This window comes from Stegastes partitus, unplaced genomic scaffold (genome assembly GCF_000690725.1).
Source record: "Stegastes partitus isolate 25-593 unplaced genomic scaffold, Stegastes_partitus-1.0.2 Scaffold442, whole genome shotgun sequence".
Lineage (NCBI taxonomy): Eukaryota > Metazoa > Chordata > Actinopteri > Pomacentridae > Stegastes > Stegastes partitus.
This window is the reverse complement of record NW_007578173.1, coordinates 237,665-262,063: the sequence shown is the minus strand read 5'-3', so window position 1 is coordinate 262,063 and position 24,399 is coordinate 237,665. Positions and strand designations below refer to the sequence as shown.

Below are 24,399 nucleotides of genomic sequence, written 5' to 3'. Positions count from 1 at the left end.
GGGAGTAGAAAGCTGCGCCGCAATCCCTCAAAAACAAACAAAGAAAACAACTGAAAAACAGCAGCACTTTCATAACTTCTCAAATGACATTAATCTGCCTGGGGTCCCTCGGGGAAAATATGACTCTGGGCCCTTGTTGACCCCACTTTTCCTTCATGCGCCTTTTATATTCTGTAATCTTCAAGTAAAATCCAATTTTTTTTTGAGCAATATCCACAATCTTAAAGCAGATTTGGCAAAAAGTAGGGTGTGGAGATGTAGTGGGCGGCATGTCACCCTCACTTTTATTGTTTCACATAATTTTTTCATTTCTTTTATGTAAATGTCTATAAATAATCCTCATACCATAAAGCCACTATCTTTCAGTTTATAGGAAAAAAAAGAGAGCAGCTGTGGTCATCCCTGTCACTTTATGTTATTGCTGTCTGATCACAAATCTAAGCTTCTCAAGCAGCAGTAAGAGCTTTGGAGTTGTTCCTTTGCCCTGGGTTTTGCCTTTCAGGCTCTGTACAAGTTTTTTCTGTCCTCCCCTCTGATTTGTATGTAATTGCAGCCTGAAAGAAATCATTTCAGCACCGCTTGTGGCTGAAAAACTATAGAATATGTGCAAACAAAAAAAAGTTTTTTTTTCAGTATTCTAAAAAAAAAAAAAACAAGAAGAAGAAGAAAATAAACTGAATTTGATGATCAGTTGGATGCAAGAATGAAGATGCAAATGTTGTTCTTTTCTGTTCAAAGATAGCTGTTCACTTCATCTGGTTAACCCTCTGAACCTCACATAGTTCCTTTGTGTGTTTCATTGCGCTCTAATTTTTACTCACTGTGGGCTCGTTTTTCACTGCAATATAAAGTCCTGCACCTTTATGGAAACAACACAATGACGGCTAGATATAAAGAGAACTCATAAATGTCTTCATGACACAGTTTTAATGCCATCATTTCTACAGCAAGAAGAAACAAAAGGTACATTTCTTTGATTATTTATTTTACCAATGTCACAAATGTTACTAATACTGGGGGGGGTGCGGAATCTACATATTATAGATATCTAACTATTTACATTTGTAAAGTACTTCATGGTTGTGCTGACAAATGTAGATTTTTTGTTTTCACAGCATCTGGATGGAGCAAAGAGTTTATTTCTGGCAATTTCAAAAAATGGAGACATGTAAAATAAAGTGACAAACATAATTTTAAGCTTAGATTTCAATGACAGTTCAGTGTTCAAGGATTGTTGAAAATCTGACAGTGTTTTGTGTTTTTACCAACACTGGCTCCGATAAAGTAGTTAATTTCAGTGATTTTTTTTATTTTAAAATAAGACAGCTTGGTATTCAAACCTGTCAGAAGGTTTTGGGGTTCAGAGGGTTAAAAATCCAACACTGGATACAGGCATATATTTTGGGTTTAAATGCCGGCTCAGAATATGCATCCATTTCCTACAATAGCATATTGCACCAAGAGCTAGAATGTATACACTCTGTCTCAGAGCAAAATCCCATTTTAACCAGAAATATGGGAAATCAGGCAATAAAATAGCACTTCTCATGACTTTTGAGCAGAGTGAAATGTGAGTCGTGTCCCAAACTAGACCAAAGGACGTGATGGAAATTATAACATCAGCATGTACACAAATTCACATCACTCACACAGAAGCGAGTGTTTTGCTGCGGAAGGCCGGCTGTCACTCAGCATGTGTGGAATATATAACCAGGGAGAGCTGAGACAGAATAGAGTGGGAGGGCAAACACTGAGGTCTGCAGTGTGCCTTAATGCAAATGGCATAAGTTTGCATAGTCCATCGCTGCAAGTGTCAAGTCAGACCTGGGGTTTAAGTCCCTAAATGAATGAACAATGTGCTTCCAGTGGAATCATCGTTCACTTTTTCAACACTGTGGGCAAACCTGAGCAGAGGCAGGGAAGAGCCCCAGCCCAGCTCTGCCCTTGTAATAAAAACACAGAGAAGGACTCTCATGCACTGTCTGATCTTTACTATGGACTAGATACACACTCCTCCTCCTCCTCCCTCCTGCCTGCCTGCTGCCTCCTTGTGTGCAAGGCCATGATGCTGTGCAGTCTGATTGAGGTTGACTGCAGTATTATTTCATTAATTAAGTTTTTCCACTTCCTCCGCCTCTCCCTCCTGTCTTCCTGTCGAACGAGGGTGGCGGAGCGACGCCCTTCCTCTCCTCTGTCCTCTGGCGCTTCACATCCCCCCCATCACTGCTGATCATTGTCTCAATTACTCATCCCTCCTCTCCCTCCCCGTCTCCCTATTTTTCTCTCACTGTTCTTCCTCCTTTCTCTTCTTATCTAATCCTAAATTGCTCGATACACTCCTCCCCACTCTCTTTTTTTTTTTTTAATCTTTCCGTCCTCCCAAAGTGAGGTGGGAAAGATTTGAAGCACGCCAATTCCAACATCTCCCCATCTTTTCCCCCGCTCTCATCTCCGTCTCTCATCAGGATGTTCTGTGATTATTTCTACCTTGATGCGGTGATATCTTCTCCCCCCTCAAGTGCAGGGGAATTTGAAGCATTTTCTGTGTTTAGCAACCAAAAATTGGGAGGGTAATATTTTTCAATCCAAGGGCAAAGCAGCTATGATCTCTTTGTTCGCTTTGTTCCTGTGAAATTGAGATTCACAGAAATAGTGGCACCTGTAACATGTCTAATGGATTTAAGAGGATTTGTCATAATACAGTTCACTGTTTTAACAAAAATTGCCTTTGTGATATTTGTGACCTGTTGATTGTGATGTTAAAAAAATAGCTTGCATTTGCAAAAATCACATTTGTGGAAGCTCTCCTGGTTCAATTTCGCTCTCCTGCTCTCAGTCTCTGTCTCTCTTTGTCTCTCCCTCTTCTTTGTATCCATTACTGCTCCACTTTTCTATAATGGAGACATTAGAGTTTTTTACCTCTCCGCTATCTATCATGTCATTTAAACTCTTTCCTTACTTTCTGTTTTTAACTTTTACCAGCCCACCCTCTTTCTAGAAATCTTGTCCTCCCTCCCTTCTCACTCTGTCCACCAGGCTCGGGGGTCATCTCTGTTGTCTCATATAGTCTCCTGTCCCCATCATATCACCAACAGCTTGTCACAGGCAATCAGTCTCCCGCCTCACTTCGCTGAGCGACCTCCTCCTCCTCCTCCTTCTTTCATTTCCCTCATCTTCCTCACCTCCCTTCTCTCTCGTCACCTTCTTGTCCTCGATCATGTGTCAGTAGTTATTACTCTCAGAAATCATTGTCCTCCACCCTTCTGTCTTTTTTTAGTCCGACAGTCCTTCGTTATCACAGTCCTGTTATACCTCCCACTGCGTCCCGCTTCATGTAATCTCTCCTATGTCACCACCTTAAGTTTTAACGCAAGCTGTCTTCCAGTTAGTTCATCGGCTGCATGTAGAGCCGTGTTGATCAGAAAATATTAAAAAAAAGTCGATTTTTATTCTCAACATATAATTTCTCATCTTTATGCTTTCTAGTTTTAAGATAATTATGGTTCACATCTTTCGTTTTCATAATTATGTTTTCAAGTACAACATGCCCCAGGACATGAATATGTAATTAATTATGTTAAAAAATAAATGTTGTGTTGTGCAGCTGCTTTGAATTAGTTTATGAAATTATTATAATTGTATACATTATTCAGTGCAATTTATGTTTTACACAGAGGATGAATGTTAAAAGCACTTTTTATATATAAAAGGGAGAAGTCCACACATAAAAGTGTGTCATCGGTAAAGAAAAAAATATACATTCTTTCCACATTTTTCTCACTTTGCCCCACTTCACTGGTTACTCTGTTTTTGATTCATAGATGACGAAACTCATTTTCTGTCTTTTTGGCATGATAGTTATTTTTTTGTTTTATTAAATGTTACAAAAAAATAAATAAATCAGAGTACCCCCTATATCCTAAACTCACATTTCTTGGATAATGTTCAAAGTGTGTTGCGACAACATTAACGTGACATCTGAGCCAAAGATAGGAACATGGATATATTTTTTTAAGCTTTGATGAAAGTGCTGTACTTAATTTAGCACACTCTGCTTCTTTCCATTTATATGAACTTCATTAAAATCAAGGAAACTGTCTTCCTGCATTAGTGTAAAAGAAAATATTCAGAGATCTCAGGCAGAAAAAAAAAATACTATGATTTAAATGATTTTCCACCACACCGGATAGTGAAAAAGCTTGAGAAATGTACAAACTTTTTCACAGCACTTTATTTAAACCTTCCTTATATATCCTTTCATCCATCGCTGTCTACTGGCTTTCCCACCATACTGCTGTTCGCCTTGACCTCCGCCTGCTTCTCTCCTCCTCCTGCTTTCACACTCTGCATCCTGCAGGGATGGAGGGAGAGAGAGAGGGAGGTGTTAGAAGTAAAGCTGCCTCTTTTTCACACCTTTTCTCTCTCCCTCTCCCTCCCTCCCGAGCCATCCGCCATCCCTCCCTTTCTGCTTCGCTTCAGACAGGCTAATCTATAGCCTGAAGGGAAATGACGGGGGAAAATAATTTTTTATATTTTTTTTTAAAGGAGACGAGGTGAGGGTTAGCCCCGAGGGCTGTAACAGTGAAAATAAGGATAGACGGGTGGTGTGTGCAGGGGTGGTGGAGGGAGGAGGAATATATTTACTGTATTTTTTTTTTTACAAGCCACTGTGTCCTCTCATCAGTCTCTGCGTCTTCTCAAACTTTAAAGACACTTATAGAAGTTTGTGCCTTGCTGTGATTCGGGGTGGTGAGTGAAATCATAGCAAGAGACTGTGAGAACATTTGTGTACGAATGATTGAGACCGGCTGCACAATCGATGGTACATTGGCTGCAGAGGTGTGATTCTCACTATGAGCGCCTCTCTCATCTCTTCACCCCTCGCTTCTACTATCCTTCTTTCCTTTCTCTTCTCTCTCACTGTCTCATCATATTTCTGTCCCTCTGTTTTTTTTACTCTTCCTCTGGTTCTAATTCTCCCCCCTGCATGTTTCTTCCTCCTCCTCTGCCACCATTTGTGACCAATGATCATTAATGCATTCACTGACATGCTTTATGTAAGAAGAAGTGTTAGAAGTGTGTCAGGAATTCAGACACACACTCACACACAGTGACTAACATCAACTCTTACTTCTATCTGCCTCAACCTAACCCTTAACCTTTAAATATGTCCTCACCGTAAAATGTCCCTGTAGCAAAACTCAGTAACACATTTAGGTCCCAACAACATCAATAATACCGACCACATACACACACATACACTACTAGTACTACTTGCCTTCCTCTAACCTTGACCTCAACCCAACCTTACATGTCTTGCTTCAAATTTAATGATCTACATTAAGGGGACTTCTATTTTGTTCCCACCAAGAAGACAACTCCCCCTAAACACATTTAGGACCCCACAATGTACGGAATGCACACACATAATACCACTTACGTTTCCCTCACCTTGACCTCAACCTAACCTTCAAACATGTCTTCAACTAAAAATTGAATTATTTATGTTAAGAGGACCCTTTTTTTTTGTTTTTTGTCCCAATAAGAAACAAAAGTCTTGCTACTGTAACTCACATGTTGGTCCCCACAATGTGTGAGTAATATCCGCCCACACACACCCACACACCCTCTTCTTGTCTGCGGCGTTTGCCAGCACTGTTTGAACTCCTTTGCCCTCCTCTTAGCATCATGTTTGTTTGATTCTTGAACAGGGTACGGTGCTGATTTGAAGTTTGACACTGTGTCTTGACTGTTTTTATTTGTTGCATTTGTTTTCCGATGCAAGAAACACTTTTATTGTTTAGCTATTAAATCCCCCATTGCCCATATTAACACATCAGTTTTAAATAAAAAAATCTCTTTAATTCTCTTAATTAAAACACAAGCAGTAATAGTAATGGGGTATTACCAGTTGGAGCTTTAACTCATCCAACACAGTCTGTATTCTTACCAATCAAGTCCAGTTTCTCACTCAAATCACACAGTGATTTATGTCTCAGGGGCTCCATTTTATTTCATATACGCTCCTGATTGGATTACCATCCTTTTTTCCATCAGCCAGTCTGTGCTTCTCTAGATTGCCCCCCTCTCCTGTTCTTTCTCCAGCCCAGGCAGCAATTGCAGTTGACTGCAAGCGGTTGAGTCCATGCGGCGCAGCGGGGGTGTTAATGAATTCCAGCAGACTGCTAAATGAGGACTTATTAAAGTGCTGCCGCCTCGTAGTTTGACATTTCAGAGCTTCTGGTAGAGTTTTAAATCGCTGCCTCTGCAAATGTCATCCGCCGACTCTCTGGAATGGCTGACCATATGAATAGAGGCCAGTGTTAGCTATAGATTGAGAGAGAGAGTGGGAATCTGTGTGGCTTGAACGGATGAGTGGGGGGTGTTTCTGTGTGTCTGTACACCTCCCTGCTACTTGTCTAATTGTGCAATTTTGTGTTTCCATCCTTCCAGCTACGTCAGACGGGACGCGTCAAGGCCTGGATAGCATGAGAGGCGGAGTGTGTGCCACGCAAGGCATGAAGGTGGTCTTGAAAGTGGGACAGAGTAAGTTTTCTCACCTTTCTCGCTCTGTTTTCTCTCACACAACAACCACACTTCAGCTCTCCCATATGTAGCCCATGTGCGGCGCACTTTTCTTCCCTCGCTAACACGTGCATTGTTATTCATGCATCATACACAATCAAATCACAGTATGATCTCACATCTGTACGGAACAGAGCGGCACACATTAATTAGTGCACCTTATCTTGCGTGCAGCTACTTCCACTTTAAAGCCATCTTTCTAATCTTCCTATTTCTTACACACACACATAACATCCACGAAACGCACACGTACCTTTTCTTTGTGCGTGTGTGTTCTCACTGAGCATATTAGGGCTCGTTAAGTGGTGAGAACAGTGGAGAAGTGTGGGATCAGTCAGCTCTAATGAGCCCTGTTGACTCCCTTCTCACTCTGCCTTTTAACTGCTACTGACTCACGCTGGACACGCACTCAAACACACACCCGTGTCTGCGCGTCGACACGATTACGAGAGTGCACAGCATGGACGCGGACATGCAACTGAGGTGTCCACGCAGGCGTACGAACACACACCTACACGCCAGAACACACACATTCACCCCCCCACACAGCAGACCTGCCAGCGAAAGCATGATAACAAAATGACTCCATTCACTGTTAAAGCACACAGTCAGTGATTTTTAATGACTCGTGGCTGCACACGCTCCTAATTTGTTTGGAAAATATTCGCAGGTAATGACCCTCACATGCAGGTTTTTCAAAAAAAAGCAGCAGGAAAAAAAGGCCAATTTAAGCATTTTCACTGACCTGCGCATTTCTACACATAATAGGCACCTGTCCTTCACATGACCCCCCTCACGTACACACACACAAACACACCAACCTATTTCTGTTTCTTTGATCTATGCTGTGTTATCAGGCATTGTGTGTTGTAGGTGCTCTTCAGCAAAGAGTCAAGTGGCGCTGTTGTGGCTCTATCAGCCCGTAACATCAGCATAGTCAGCTTAGCCCAATAGAAATGCCACCACACCTACACACACACACACTTCATTTCCCCTGGCTCTTTCACCAGTGGGCACTGGAAGCGACCTTTCTCTTCCACACATATATTTTTTTTTAACATAAATCTAAAGAGGAAACATACACACACTCAAATTTTCCATCTTTCTTTGCCGTTTCTTTGTTCTTCTTCTTGGTTTTGTCTGTTTTTCTGCTCTGTCCTTCCCCTCTACCTCCTCTCTATTCCCCCCTGCATTTGCCTTTTTTTTTTTTTTTATTTTCATTCAAACAACATTGCCTGCTTCCTTTACAAATTCCCTATTTCCCTGTCCTCATCACCTCCCTTTCACTTTGCATGCCGGCCATCTCGACTTACAACGCTCCCTCCGAATCCCCCCTCTCTGTTATTTTCACTCTTTTCCTCTGTCTTTCCATCTTATCTGCTACGTGGCTGAAAGGTCACGTCTGTGTTGTTTGTCGTCTAAATAAGCGGCGTGCCGCCTCATGGTGATCTCTGATGAGATATGGCTCTGTGCTCCGCTTCGAGGAACACACACACACACACTTTTGCAACACACGCTTTTGCCCTCTCGCCCCACACACACACACACACATTGACCTGTCCTCTCTTATTTTATTCTTTATCTATCTTGCTTGCTCTCTGGATCTGTCACATGCACACACACACACACACACACACGTACAGCCCGAACCTCCCTCTGGTCGCCCCTGCTGACCACCCAGCAGTTCCTATTGATCCAGCCTGCACCGCCCCTAACTTCTGTTTGGTTGACTGTCAAGAGGGAGCCGCCAGCCAATAGCCTTATACTTTTCTAAATGTCAGTATATATAGGTTGATGCCTGTGCGCTAACACACAAACACACACGCGCGCACACACACACGAATATTTGTGGGTTTACTGTACAGTTTCATCCAGAAGCACTCCATGGTCATATCTATTTTCTTCTTCCCTGCTGCTGCAATGACCAACAACAGATTTTCTTTTTAAAATGTTGCATGAACTGCAGTGTTGCATTGTCACAGCCCAACATAACTATCCTTGCAGGCTACTGTAGGCCAGATGGCTCAGAAGCAAACCAAATTAGTATTTTCTGAACCCTCTCTTTCAGCTCTGAGGAGTAGCACTTTTACAATTGCTGGATTTGCGTGAGTGTGTGTGTGTGTATGCGTTTGCATGTGTCACATAAACGCACTTTAATGCCATCACCATTACTGAGGGCTTGCTAGACAGATGGCCTGATTTAGCGACTACAGATTACAAGCCGTTATGGCCTTGTGTAAATTCAGTCAGGCCAAAACAACAAACGGCCTCTCTTTAGTTTCCCATTCAAACAAATGGAAAAGTGCTCATACGCTGCACATCGGAGCCCAATCAATATGTGCTCTCCGATAATGGGAAGGGAAGGGAGGGAAGCTTTATTAAACCTCTTCTGTCTCTATTTCTCTCTCTGGCGTGCTCTTCTCTTTGCTAATGTCACTTATTGGTTCCAATTCCAAGAGCTTTGGTTGTTGCAGAAGATGGAGGCTGTCTCGGTAATTCCGCTCATATTCCCCTCTTATTTCTTATCCCTAGGTCAATATGGACTGCCTCCAAAGAAGGAGCCGCCAGCGGGACGCACCACCAGCAGAAACCCAGGTAAGCAGGAAACCAAATGGAGATAATCCACGGCAGATCATCCACAAAATGGATGGAGGGAATGAGCAAAGACTGGTAGATAAAAAAGAAAAGCAGTGGGAAAAGGGAGGGAGGTAGCGACAGATGGAGAATGTGCAGCGGTGACATCTGCGGATCTCTCTGTTTAATTCCATATTTCTCTCTCTCTCGCGCTCCCCCCTGCTCTCGATCCCTCTCCTCCTCATCTCTGCACCCGGCCCTTCGAGCTAAGTGCTGCAGGCGGGGAATGGATGGCTAATAGCTACCTTGGGAGAAGGACAAGAAAAAGAGAGGGATGAAGAAAGAGGCAGGAGGAGAAAGGAAGAGAGAGGGCAAGAAGCGGCGGCGACATTTCAGAGAGTTATTATTGTCATTAGTTTTGGGCGGCCTGGATTCTGTAGTTTAGTCGAAAAAGAGAGAAAGAAAGAAATGAGAATTATAGAAAGATGAGTAGAGAGAAGAAGAAGAAGAAGAAGAAGAAGCATTGGGGAGTGATGCAGCAGAGTGGGTAGAAGTGGGAGGCACATAAGAAGGAGAAAGAAACCAATAATTGAAAAGCAAAGAGGAGAGGGGAATAGAACAAGGAGATGTAAATGGAGAGAGGCTAGATTCATGCAGCACCTCAAAGTTATGCAGCGGAGGAGAACGAACATGATTCACTCTCAGTTCTGTTAATTCCTCTCCTTTTTTTTTTCTGATGATTTTGTGTACTATGCCAAATGTGTGAATTGGGCCATTCGCACATTTTCCAATCACTTGTCCATACCTCATGTAGGTGAGAATTGTATGTGAGAAGTAAGCAACAATAGTATGCATTGTTTTTACTCGAATGAGAGAGATAACTCGCACTACCAAAATGATTTAATCACATATATAACAAGGGGTTTTACACATTTTTGACTGTCAGACAAGGATGTATTAACACACACTTAACAACATATCTGAAATGATTGCTTTGACTCCTGACACGACAGTTATGGCAGAATTTCTAATCCTCATGTGAGATCATCTCAGCTAATAACTGGAATACTGCTGGTTTCTCATTGTGTTTGTTTGTCTCGTCTGATCCTCACTTGGGATGTAAACAAATAGAAATACATTATTGGGGTATGAAGAAGTAATGCTCTCTGAATATGTGAACAGCGTCTGAATTTTTTTATTTTTTTTTCCTCTCTATCACCCAATTTGCCACAAACTTAACTCAGCCAAATCAAAACACACAATCATACACTTGCTGCTAATTCACTCTTTGCAGATGTCCGCTGAGGATAGATATCCATAAATTTGTTTCAAATCATAGAAAAAGGCGCTCCCGATGATTGTTGTCCCCATAGTGTGAAGACGAACTGCCATTACCGAAATCAGCAGGATTTTTTAAGATGCAAATTAGCCAGAATGTACACTTACAGTCTGCAGGCCTAATGCATGGAGGTGTAGATAGATTTAAGTTCAATACTCTGACATTCAGCTGGATTCGTTCTCAATATCTTTTCATCGTTTTTCACCAGAGTTGTTGTGCAGACCAGGGGAATGCAGGGTTGCCTCCAGAATATATCGAAATGTGTGAAACAAGTAGTAGCTTTGAGTTACGCCCCTAATCTTTACTTCAGAAAGGGCCAACGGTTGGTAGGCTCATGGGTATTTGGTGCCATTGCTCACACCAATTTAACAGAAAAACATAATTTCTCAAAAGGGCAATTGATATATTTTAAAGCGATGGCCATAATGTACAGAAGCCTGCTTCAGCCACTTGGAAAACAAAATGATGTTACATAGTATAATAATATATGTACCACATCACATCCATAAGAAAGCTGGTTATGGGTGCTGAGTATTTGGTGTCGCTGGACACATAGCATCAACAGACAAAACATTATTTTCCTGAAAAGAAAATACATTTTTTAAAGATGATGCCATGACATATGGATCTGTATTTCTGCCACTTAAAATAAAAAAAAGTTGTTGCATATTATGTTATAACAATGTATGTGTAATTATATGTGTAATAATGTAGTGTAAGGTATATTATAATTAGGACTTTGTATGAGGTTCTATGTCATAATTATTCAATTCAACTTCATGTATGCAACGGTAATTCACATCATAAGACATCTAAGGGCACTTCACAAAATAATGTGAGTTTATCGAGGAAGCAGCAGAACCAGTTCAAGGATGGCTGCCGTCTGCCTCGAGCGGTTCGGTTGAGGGCAAAGGGGAGGAAGAAAAAAAACAGGATAATACAATTTCACTATAATGAGGTTTCTAAAGTTCTTAGAGTAACTACTTAGAATATTTTCCACAAATCCGGACTCAGTGTGTCGCCATTATTAGATGGTAAGTACTAATTTTGAGCACTTTAGTGATAATTATGAAAATGCTGAATGAAGTCACAACATAAAGACACAGTATTCAATCATTATAAAATAAAGTCATAATTATGAAAAGCTTTTTTATTATAAAGACATATTATGTATCTTCAGTTTGTCAGACATCGGCTTCCATCAGATGAAGTGGTCAGGAATAAAACGTATTGATTTAGGCCATTGAACTTCAAATTCAGATATGTTTAAAAAGTTGTGGAACATAATCTTAATGCAACCAAATTTGAATCATTTATGTACATCGGAACTGAATTGTGTCATTTGATTTGCCATGCAGGCTAACAGTGTGCACTCATTGGTCAAGACAAGGTCAAGATTTGAATTTGAACTCCTTTTATTTGTGTTAATAATCTAAGAAAGTTTTTGTTTACCTCCTTTTCAGTTCAGTTTGTGCAACCAAAAAATCCAGGGATATTGATAAAAATGTATACAGATTTTTCTAATATGTTGCCTGTGAACCCCCTAATGTAAAAGAAGTGTCATGCCATCACTTCATCAGAAATGGCAGCAAAAAAAAAAAACCCCACAAAGAACCGAAGCAGCGAGGGTGTCAGTTCCTGGTGTGATTCCTGACGAGGGGGTTTTGTGCACACCAAGCCCTTCTTGTATCACCACCTCGTACACATGGGTGGGAAGAGACAAATTAATTCCGCAAAAATCTATGTTATGTGGGAAGCAGCAATGAGATGCCATAATGCATGAGTTACTGCTGCTCCAGTAATTATGTAATTTTGTCACATCCTCTTGAATGTATTCATATAAAGGTTGTTGATGAAAACACGCATTGATTCACACTTTATTTTGACAAAATTTCCGAAATTTGCATACATGCAACAGCTTAGCGGAAGCATGTGTGCCTAGCATTATAAAACAGTCCCGAGAAATATTTCAAAAAATGAATGTGAGGCCAATTTTGTCTTTCTGAAATGTGAATGATACTCAAGAAATAACAGTGGAGAGGAGAGGACAGCTGCCTCAGAAACAAGGACGAGACTGTGTTATCACCTTCACCTGTTCTTTCATTTCTGACCCGTCGCATGTTTCTCTCTGAGTTGAAATCCACTAATGACATGAAATGGATGGAAGCAAAGGGGAAATAAGGCCTCAAAGTATGAACTTGTGTGATGAAAAGCCGGGACGCAGACGGGTAGGAAAAGTGCAAAATCGGGGGAGTGATAGGTGGAGGAGGAGAGGTGAAGAACCAGGGTGTAATAATGAGAGCCGGTGAAAGGCGGCAGTCATAATGGAGATGGAGAATGAGGGATGTTGGGTTAATGGAGGGAGGAAGAAAGCTGGAGGAGGAGTAGGGAGAGTAATCGACGTCCGGCATTAGCGTTTAGCTCCCAGTCAGTCCAGCGCAACAGGGGGCCGAGCTGCAGGGGGGGCGAGATGAGGTGTATTTGTGTGTATTTTCTTACATGGATGTGTATGTCCATGTCTTTGTGTGTGTGTGTCTCTGCATATGTGTTTGTGTTGCTAGGCGCTGAGCTCCGAGCAAGGTAGGTCATTACAGCTACAATAACCCAAAGATAGAGAGAACCACGGAGCAAGGGAGGGCGAGGAAACAGCAGAGACGCAGGAGAGAGACAGACAGGGAGAAAAGAAAGGGATGTGTGCCAAGAATAATGATGGACCAATCCAACGGCTCTATATAGCAGGGACTCACATTACCGGCCTTAACCAGTTTGCAACTCACACTCACACGGTCCGGCGTCAGAGCCATCCCCACCGCCCTCATTCTATAAATATGCACACAGATGCACAGCGACACACCTCAGGACCATCACTCACCTGCTGAGTTCTGACCCGACCCCCTGCACAGAAAAACCGAGGCTGTGAAGATCTTAGGTTTCAGGCAGACACACAACAGACAGAGGGAGCAATCGGCTGACAAACAGATAGATAGCGTGACAGACAGTTTGATAAACAGACAGACAGATAAAAAGACAGACAGGCAAGCAGGAAGGCAGAAAGGCCGGCAGTCAGGCGGAGTGTGTGGTCTGGCGGTAGAAGCAGAGTGGGGAGACTTTCTTCATGTGGCTGGCTATAATACTAAGTAAATACAGTTGTTAAGGTTAGGGAAATAGAGTGTGTTACCTTGATACCCACTGTGGCTTAGCCAGGCTGTCCACAAGAGTATATACTGTACAGCGCACTCATATTCACTACGGACATTCCTCCCCGTTTTTATATGCACTGCTGTCCACTTCATCACATCAATAAAGAGACCACATATAAGCTTCTGTGAGACTTGCTGCATACTTGCCGCGTTCCACTGGGTTAAGTCTAAGCAGCCTCCTCTAGCTGAACTAAACCAACACTATTACTCATGTTATTGTGGTGCAGAGCCATAAGGAATGGTATGTAAAAGCTTATGAAAACACAAATTGTGTAAGCAAGCTTTGTTATTGCTTGGGCGTATTTGTCATAATTAATATGCATACATTATCCAGCTCACAACAGAACTGAGGACACCCCTGTGCAGTATCACTTAAGTTTCAAATGATTCAGAAGTGTACCACCTCTCAAAAATTGCTGTATTTCCAGGTTGACAAGTGGAATATTTGCTCTAATGAATAATCAAACAATACTTTCGAAAGACTACGTTGAAAGCACAGTCATCAACGTAGAAACTCATAACAAAAATGGTCACTGACACACGTAAAAAAAAAATCTGAACTGTATCTATCTGCATCATGGCTCTATGTGGATAAAAATTGCCAGATGATTTTTTAAAACTCAGATTGTGAGACTTTACAAAGATAGAAAAGGATAAAGGGAGACAGGTGGCCACCTAAATATTTATCTAAACATAGTTGCAGCCATTATCATGAGGTACAGAACGAGCCACATTACGCATGATCAGTGCTGCAGTGGTCATCCTTCTGAAACGATGCCTCAGACAGTGTTCTACTTGTACAATGTAGCTCTGAAAAACAGGTGACCCTCAGACTTGGCATTCTGCCTATGAGTGAAAATTCTCAGACAGCGTAAAAGACATAATGTAACATCTATGGACAGGGTCCTAGAGAAAACCTATGCGTTCTCATTGGCACAACATTGCAAGATTTAACTTTGCTAAAAACATGAAAAGAAGCCTGATGAATGCTGCAAGCACAGTCTCTGATCAGATGGGACATCGATAAATTTGTTTGTCTGAAATCGTTACCAACACAACCACAGTGAATGCACAGAGGTGGGATATGGGGAAGCGTGAGTGCAAAATGTATTGTGCTGGTGACATTCATAGACGGCACCATAAATACCTGTAGAAATACAAAAAATACTGGCTGACAACATGACTCCCAGTCTGAAAACTTAAGAAGAAGAGGAATATTCCAGAATGATAATGATGGAAAGCACTCTGCCAAAATCACACAAGAGTTTCTGAAGAATAAAAAAGTGACAATTATGACGGGACAAGCATGTCTTCTAACTCGAATCCAATAGAACACCTTGGGGATATTTGAAAAGGAAAACAGCTGTAAAAAAAAAACAGTTTCTAAATGGGAGAACATCTCTGTAGAAATTGCAACACTGGTATCCTTCATTCTGAGGAGTAACATGATACAAGTCTGAATCATTTCACATTGAAGGGATTTTGCAAAGAGATGTACTCACTTCTGTTGTATGCTGTGAAAGGGAAGCAGTGAAAGCAGTTTGTTATGCTGTGGATATCGGAGTAAGACTGTTCTTTGGTTTGTTTCAGGTGGCTCTGGAAACTCCACCCAGCCTCGAGGACCCTTTGGAGATGAAGGCAGAGGTGAGAACGGGCCTCTCCAACCCTCCAACATCGCCCTCATTGCCGGCGCCGCGGGAGGTTCCGCCTTCCTCCTGCTGGTCACCGCCGTGATCTGCGTCGTGTGCTACCGGCGGCGGCACGCGAAGCACTCGGACACCCACCACCCTCCGCTGTCGCTGTCCTCCCTCACCAGCCCCAAGCGGGGCGGCGGCGGGGGCATCACCAGCTCCAACAACAATGGCTCCGAGCCCAGCGACATCATCATCCCTCTGCGGACCTCAGACTCAGCCTACTGCCCGCACTACGAGAAGGTGAGCGGGGACTACGGACACCCTGTCTACATTGTCCAGGAGATGCCTCCTCAGAGCCCGGCCAACATCTACTACAAAGTATGAGACGGCCACTGCTCCGGCCGACTGGACACACCCACCTCCCTCCACCCATTGCCAACCGATCCCCTGCTCCAAATGAAGCCACAGCAAAGCTTGCCATCACAGCTCCAACCCCGACCCCCTCAATACTACCAGTATTGTCCCCATAGACCCCCACTTACCGCCCTGTGAGCCCACACCCTCGGCCACAGTCATGTTTCTAGCTGAATAAACCACCCCACCCCATCCTCACACAACTGGGCCACTAAGTGTGTGTTAAGGGCAATGTCGTAACCGTACATAGCCCTTCCTAACAAGGCCCTCACGAATGGGCAAGAGCCTCTGAGTGCCCCCTTCTTGTTAACTCAGAGCTAAATGAGCCCAACTTGTGCTGAATTGAAGAGTCATCCCCTAAACGCCAGTGTGTGTGTGTGTGCAGCACACGCTCTTTTCGTAGGAGTATGGACCTGGCATTGGGAATTGTAATTGTTTTAAAAAAGTAAAGAAAAAAAAATGAAAGAAAAGGACTACAACTTATTAAAAAAAACAAAAAAACAACAACAAAAAAAAACGGAACCTACACTCCCGACCCCACTTAGCACCGGAGAACTCTGATTTGCAGAGGCCATACCCGCCTAGCCTACCACCCCCACCCCCCCTCAGAGCACCATCAGCCAACCAGAGACCGGCCCCTGCCACTAACTCAACAATAGGATTCTAGTTTGTTTGTGTTTGTTTCTCCTGAGCAAAACAGGGGCCTTGGACTCACCCAATCAGCACGTCTGAGCGGCGGTCACATGACCAAGCCCAGGCCTGAGGAGGTCTGACCAATCGGTGACACTCAGAATCTTGTATATTTTAATAATGCGTATGTGTGTGCGTGTGTGACCGTGCGAGTGCGCATACGACTTGGATAATAATTATGGCGCTGCTGCTCCACATTAGAGATGTGTGTGCAGTTAGTGTGCTTCAGTACAGCAAGTTTGCATAAGCGTGCGTGGAGTTTAGTCTGTGTGTGTGTGTGTGTCTGAGTGTGCGCTTTGTGTGTGAGTGATTGTGCGTGCGTTCTTTAGACTTGTCTTAAATACCAAAACACAAAATAGTGAGCGAATATCAAAAAAAGTGAGATTTTTTATCGCTATCAACACTTATAGATTATATATATGAATATCCAGTAAATAATTTCTAGATGTTTTTTTTTCTGTTTTCTATTGTTTGATTATTTTTACCCACTCTGTTAAACTACACTTCTGTTGCTAGACATTTTTTATCTGCTGTTTTTTGGTTTTCACAACTTAGAATGACCTTGTTTCCTTCCGGTTCCCTTTGCGTTGTATATTAATTTAATCCCTTTTTTTTAAAAAAAAAAAAACAAGAAATCCCGGCGAACAGAGGTTGTTTCTCTCCTCTCTTCCCTCTCTCTCATTCACTCCCTCCTTCCCTCCCTCTCTCCCTCCTTCCCTCCCTCCCTCCCCCCCTCTAGGGTCTCTGAACTCTGTGTATATTTTTATAGCTCCTTGTACTATGCCGTAGTTTTGAAGTTTAGACCTCGTTTGTGGAAGTGTTGAGGTAGAACCATCTATGAAAGTTTTTTTGTTTTGTTTTGTTTTTTTTTTCAAACGCTTTTTTTTTTTTTTGAAACGCAGAAGTGAAAAGAAGTTAGGGGTGGGGGAGAGGTGGTGATGGTGGGGTAGGGGAGGCGAGAGGGGATGAAATGGAAAAAGAAGAATAAAGGGAAAAGGGCAAGAGAGAGAGTGCTGTCTGGGGAGGAGGAATAAAGCAGCGTCTGAATGCAGAACTTTAAAAAAAAAAAACAGGAGAGAGGGAGAGGGAGGGAGACGAAGGAAAGAAAAGACTGTGAAGGAATTGCACACTAAAGAAAAGAAGCTGAGGGGAGGGGAGGATGGGAGCGGCAGGAGCGAGAGATGAAGGATCCCCGAGAAAGGAAGGATGGATGGAGAGAGAGCAGATGAAAGAGTGGCTGGCGAAGAGGAGAAACCTCTTCTTTGACCGGAGAGCCTCCTGAACGGAGGTGATGGACCGACAGCCTAAACGGATTTCAGAGGAGCTGAACTCTAACCGTGGAAAGGAGAGATTTCATCACACACTCTCTCACACGCATCTACTGTGACTCGGTCACACTTTACGTTGACGTGAGGTGGCACATTTCAGATTTGTTCCTCTTTTCCGCCAAAATTTGTGTTGAAACGCATCTCTGTGTATCACACACACACACACTCATTTATTATGAAAGCGCACATGGTACGCTGCTAGCTACGGACACACATGAGAGAAATCCCCTCGGCAGTCAGTACTTTCTCTCTGTTCGACACACACCTCTCCCACATATCCTAACACAAATTTCACACCTTTTAATGACTGTCACAAATGCCTACTGATTGCATTAAATGACATACATTCTCTCTCACTCGCGCTCCCACAAACACATTCGCTCACACGCTGATTACTTTCATATGACTCTGTATTTCTGTGATTAAGACTAACCCGATGGACATGGGAGGGATGAAAAGAGTGACTGTGTGCGATGTGTTTTCTCCTCTCTTTCCCATACTCCCCACGCCCTCACACACACACACATACACAATCTCTCTCTCTCTCGCACAAACACACTAGTGCCCAGCACCTCAACCTCGGAGGGCAATAACACATCGCTGTGTTCAGAGGTGCAATATGTTCACATGTGCATACTAATAAAGCTGTTTTGTGTTGCTCAAACATGTTTATGGCTTATGTGTAAACTGGGTGGCAATGGCGAGCTTATACTTTTTCCCGATGCAGACACACACACATACACACACACACACACACAAAGCCTCCAGTGTTGTCGCCATGTTTTTCTGTGTGAAACCAGTGTTGAATCTGGACCTTACAACATTTCTCAGCTGTGTTTTGTATCTAACATCATATAATGAGATATCTTTCATACTAAAGTGTCACAACCGTCTGACTTTGTTCAACACATGATGATGATGTTCAGATGTTTTTTTTTGTTTTGTTTTGTTTTGATATATATACCATGGAGGAGTTTTGGATTGTATTTGACTGTATCAAAATTGATTTCATTGATGAAACAAGAGGAGAAACGCCTCCAGTTCTTCTTTTTTGTAACTACCGACTTGTGTTTTTTATGTATGCTGTTAAGTCTATGTCTATTTAAACATGCTCAGAGTACCTAAAATATCCTCCAAGCCAAATGAAGTGTCTGTTACTCTCTCTTCAACAACTTCTGCGACCCTTTGGAGCACTCAAAATCCAAAAATGACAGTGTTTTATTCAGAAATGGCTGCTGCCGCGAGGGGGACAACAAAACTTCTCGGACTTTTACGGCATCGACTTAAAAAGCCCCGTTTTCAGTCCATTTCGCTCCCGCTTCCCCCTCTCACTCTCCCCCCACTCCCCCCTCTCTCCCCCCACTCCCTCTCAGCAGAATGTCAAGTATCTCTTGGACTCAGTTTTTTTTGTTTTTTTTTTGATTGTTTGATTTTCATGTCGATGTTATTTCAAAGTTGTGTCTCTGGCCTTCACTGTTTGTGTTTGACTGGTCGACTCAACGTTTTCTAAAAACCACGGACACGGCCACTGGTTGTCATGTTGAAAAGAGAAAGAAGAAAGTGCTGTTTCTATGGAACCGGGGAGAGAGAGAGAGAGAGAGAGAGAAAAGCAGCTCCTGCCGAGCTCCCTCACCTCTCCATTGGTGAAAGTGTGTGTGTGTGTGTTAATGTGTGTGAGTGTGTGTTTCTTTGTGCCAATAGCCGGCGAGCGGAGGCCGCGGAGCGAAGGTGGCTCTCATATGTGACGTGTTGAGACTTTGTATTTGGGACACCTCTGTGTGAGAAGGGTTTTTTTGTGTCCTCTCCTCCTCTTCCTCTCGCCTCCTTACCTCCCCCCCCTCCTCTCTTGTCTACTCATCACGGCGACCCCCGATCCCCCCCCACCCCGACCTTTCTTTCCTCATTTCCCTATCCCCCCGGCCCTTCCCCTCCAACACACCTCTAAAGAGAGGAAAAAACTAGTACATTCCTGGTTTGGAAAAAAAAAAAGGTTGAATAAAAAACAAACAAAAATGTTTAAGCACCACTCTTTTGGTCCTGTTGTGTGATTCATTATTGTGGAAGGGTCTGCTGAGGTCTTTTGTTCTGCCTGTGTGTGTGTGTGAGTGAGAGAGTTCCTGAGGCCCGCTAACCCTGCCTTTAATAGAAGGTCTCTCCCCTTATCTCTGCTTTGGGCTTGTCTCAGCAGGGGCTCTTTCACTGCCTCTGCTAATAACACTGCCATTTCAGACACACACACACGCACACACACACACACACACACTCTCCCACTGGTGTTATCAACAAGTTATCAAGCCCCAGCTTCGTTAGTGTTGAGTGTTGCTTGGCAACGTATTGACAGAGCTGATTTCATTCTCCGTCTCCCTCTCTACACCCCTTTTCCTCCTCGATTTCCACCCCCTCCCAACCCCCCCACCCCTCTCTCCCTCTAGCTTTGTGGAAAAATTTCTATGGCAACTGTTAGCGTCTTTTGCACCCTTCCAAAATTTGCTTCATCCGGTTGTGGATGTGTATCTGTGTGTGTGTTTTGAAGGCCCTTCCAGAGAGTGCTGTGCCACCAGGGTGGCCTAGGGTGAGATGACCAGGCAGCTGCCTTTGCCCTTTGATCTGTGATGTGTGAGAGTAGATTACAAGTCATCACACACACACACACATTCACTGACCCCACCTACACACACACACACACACAAAAACACCACCACATGTCCGCACACGAATGCAATCTTACGCACTGCCACACACCGGCATTGATCCGGGGAGACACTTGTCATTGCCTCTGCCATGACAACCTGTCACTGTAACTGAGGCCAAGTACAATGAAGGTTGGCAAACAGTAAACATCCATTCAGCAGCACCCTGCTAAGGCTGCTAATCTACCAAACACCTGCAGTCGCTGTCACCACTTCCTTCTGCAGCCGTCTTGTCATTTTCCTTCCCTTTCCCTTCCCTTCGTGTTTACAATCCAGCAGGTAGTATATCCAGCCATCATCTTATAAACCTTAAGTATATCTTGCTTGTTAAAAAAAGGTTATTTACTCGGTCGAAGAATTGTAATTGAAAACAGATTTCTAATTAGGCCCAGTCCAGCAGTCTCTATTTATCTGACTAACCACTCCTGGTATCACAGACCCTTTTTTCACAGCAGACAGTTTAATAGTAAATCATGATGGTGTCGCAGTGAGCCAACGTGCCGGGAGGGATGCTGAAACTGAAGCAGCTAAATGGAATTCAGCCAGCGTTAATTCTATAACATACATCTGTCTTTTGCTTACTGTGACATATATTGATTGTTGGATGATATCCTTACAAATAGATGCCTATTGTACACATAGTTCACACAGACTTTGATGACATCTCATAATAACTTGCATAGCTAAACCCAACTGCTACATCCACACCAATATGTTTTCATTTTAAACACTCCTTCTCCGTCTACACGTCAAGTTGTAGGAGCCCTAAAAGCGAGACTTTTGGAAACTTTCCTGAACATATTGAAACCTACATGATTGCACTTTTGGTCTAGATGGGCAGATTTTGTGGGTACTATGACTTGGACACCTATGTCGCTTTCTGATCAGGTTTTCATTTTCACTGTGTTGTTTCCTGATTAATCATGTCACCATTTTTCAAACGAAAACATCAGCTCTGACTACCGGTGGTTAATCAGCATGACTAACGAATTTCATCCTTTCTTGTGTTGTCTCCGCTAGCAGCTGTTGCGCAGTCAAGCAAATCTCTGATCTTACTCTTTGCCATTGTTGTTGGTCCTCCCAGTATGTTTGATTGGTCATGTGATGTGTTTTTAGGCTATTTTGCACAGAGATTTTTATTTTTTTTCGGAAACTGAGCTAAAACACTTGTCTGGATGGAAACCGTTCTCAGTTAATCGCCGTTTTAATATGAAAACATATTTGTGTGCATGTAGCCTCAGCTCAGAGTTAACTAATCAGTCAGGGTAAGTGAAAAACATTTGTGTGGGAGTTTTAATGCTGGACTCAGACTGGTGGAGTTTTAAAATCCTTTCAGATTTTGAAATTGGGTTGCATGCACATAACGATACAATTCACTGATATTCTTCTCTCAAATCTCAAGCATGCACACACTACAAGATTGGAAAATAATGGTGCATCACAGACTTAAGGATATTAATAAGATTATTGTGATCTCATGGTAAAGCAGATGTACATGAAATCGAGACTGTTGTGCAACGATTTGTTGTAATAATACTTTGCAGTGAGAAAGAGTTTTTCAGCACGAACTGGAGGGAAGATTTTAACTATCAGCTTTAACATCCTTAGCTAAAGTTAGCCTCAAAGGTTTGAACAGCTAGCATTGCTTGGCAACAGTGTCCACTGCTCCAGACACATTTTCACTCCTAAATGTCAAACATGCTTGATGTTATCGGTGCGGTGCCCATTGAGTTTGGGAGCAATTCAGGAGGTTAAGACTGGATCTGTAAATCCCTCACATCGCCAAATAATCTGTTCCGAGCATCAGCTCAGACTGAGATCCCAGACCAGATTTCTTCTCCGATTGTTGGAAGGGATGAAACAGGGGTAAATCGGCCTAAAACCCCTGTAGTCTGGGCACGACATAACACAGGTAGAGATTCCACTAATGAACCAATACGTACTTAAAATCGTTTACACATGGATGTAAAAACTGGACAGTAGGACTGAAATTCCTAATATTTTTTCAAATCCTTTGTTTGTAATACCTTTTTTCATTTTACAACAGGTGACCAAAGCTTGTATTTTCCACTAAAGAAATCCATCTTTATGCTACGTGAGTGAACCATGTTGAGAAGTCAAGAAGTAGCGGTAACATCCTCTAGGGAAACACTGCTGTGTGTGGTGCTTCACAGCAGGGCTATAACTTAGAGCTTATATGACTTAAATATATAGAGTGTGTAGTTGTTTTGGCATGTTTTTGTACTGTGATGTTGGCGCTAAAATCTGAAAATATGCCAGTGGTTCAGCATTCGATTAGTTCTGCTTGTAGTCTACCTAGAGGCTCATCTAAGCGCAACCAACCATCACTGGATAGTTGCTAACAATAAAGCAAATAGCGGCTGCCAACAAATCACTAACTCAATACCAAACCAGTAGTTATAATGTCTCCTGAATGTCTCACTACTGTTGCTAATCCATGGAAACCAGCAGCAATATTCGCCTCAAAGAGGAACTAATGCTAATCTAATGGCTGTTAAGCCGTAATGAGTTTGCTTGCTTCTTTCCAGTCGGGTTTAAAAGAGGCCTGTTTAGACTATCGGGACTGCTGTGGTCCCCTTATCATTACATGCTCATCATTACTCCTGCTAATCTGTTCTGCTCAATGCACACACAGATGAATATTAATGCCACGGAGGATGATAGCCGCGCGCGCGTGTGCCGCATGAACACACACCGACAGATGCAGATAGGCAGCGAAAGTTGCGACGGCGCAGTACACTAAGACGAGACGCGCACACTCCGGCGTGCTCTCCGTGTGTTGCCAAGTGAGACGGCTGAGCCTCCTCTTCAACTCCGTGGAGGAAGGAAAAGCTTGATACGTCGCACACACAGCAGCACACCAGCCTCCTTTTTCCCTGATACTTTATCACAGCGGCAGAAGGAAGGAAAGAGAAAAGAATCAGTTTTAAGTGAAATCAATAGAGAGATAATCCCCTAAATTAGATTTTGAAAAGCTTCGCTGCCGATGCGCAACTTAAAACCCAAGGATTGGCCCACTTGACTTACCAACGAAACAATCCTTGAGTAAGACGCATTTACCATGGGAATGAGCGAAGGTCAAGGATAAGAGGAGAGTCTGGGAGAAGTGGGGAGAGAGAGAGAGAGAGAGAGAGATGCTCTAAATCAAAGAAATGTACCCAGGAATCTGCATACGGAATCAGGGTGAAATTGCTGTGATTACAATGTCACTGTGATTAATGTAGTGTAGGGGCCTTAACACCCGGAGGAGGAGAGCGACGCAGAGAGCAGGGATGGCTTGCACCTGACAGACCTGAAATGTCACGTCATGATTGGAGAAGAGATGGAGGGTTAAAAGGTCAAACTGTTTGATTGGATGCAAAGGCCTTTTCTGTGCGTGTGGCCAGATCTGGAGGCGGACAGATAGCTCCGGCAGAGAGTAATTAAACCTCAGCAGAGGAGGAATTATCAGTAGAAAATCCATGAATTTACAGTCCTGATGCTGGCAGCTATTTCTCTGCGCCTCAAGATTTGCTCTCATTACCCCTCTCCCTCCTTCTGTCTGACTCTCTCCTCTTTCACCACCTGACTCTCTCTCGTCTTTTGTCTTTTTTTTTTTCTTCCCCCCCCCTCATGCTCTCTTTCTCTCCCTGCTTCTCCGAATCTTCTCCCGTACCTTCCTCTCCATCTGAGAGCGAGAAAAACGTTACACTTAATAACAGGCGTGATGACAAGTGCAGCTGCGATCTGCAAATGCAGAGCTGATGGAGGGAACGAGGGAGGGAGGGATGGGAAAACGGTTAGAAAATAGCTTGGTTGCACAGTAGGTGACGGTAGGGGTGGGAGGGGGTGAGAGGGGGGACATGTTGTACATTATGTGTTTGGCTGCAGGATATAACAGTGTTAATTTCAGATGATTAACTTGTTAATATTCCTGAGTGGATG

The 24,399-nt window shown here is 43.1% G+C and overlaps 1 protein-coding gene across 1 annotated transcript in view; it reads left to right on the top strand.

Annotated features, from left to right (window-relative positions):
* efnb3b (ephrin-B3b) overlaps nt 1-17,051 on the top strand; it is a 79,375-nt gene extending 62,324 nt beyond the window's left edge. Inside the window, exons 3-5 of the mRNA XM_008286209.1 lie at nt 6,454-6,546; nt 9,118-9,180; nt 15,289-17,051. Of these exons, the coding sequence (XP_008284431.1) occupies nt 6,454-6,546; nt 9,118-9,180; nt 15,289-15,716 (584 nt within the window). The 3' untranslated portion in view covers nt 15,717-17,051. The remainder of the gene's footprint in view (nt 1-6,453; nt 6,547-9,117; nt 9,181-15,288) is intronic.
* The last annotated feature ends 7,348 nt before the right edge of the window (nt 17,052-24,399 follow it).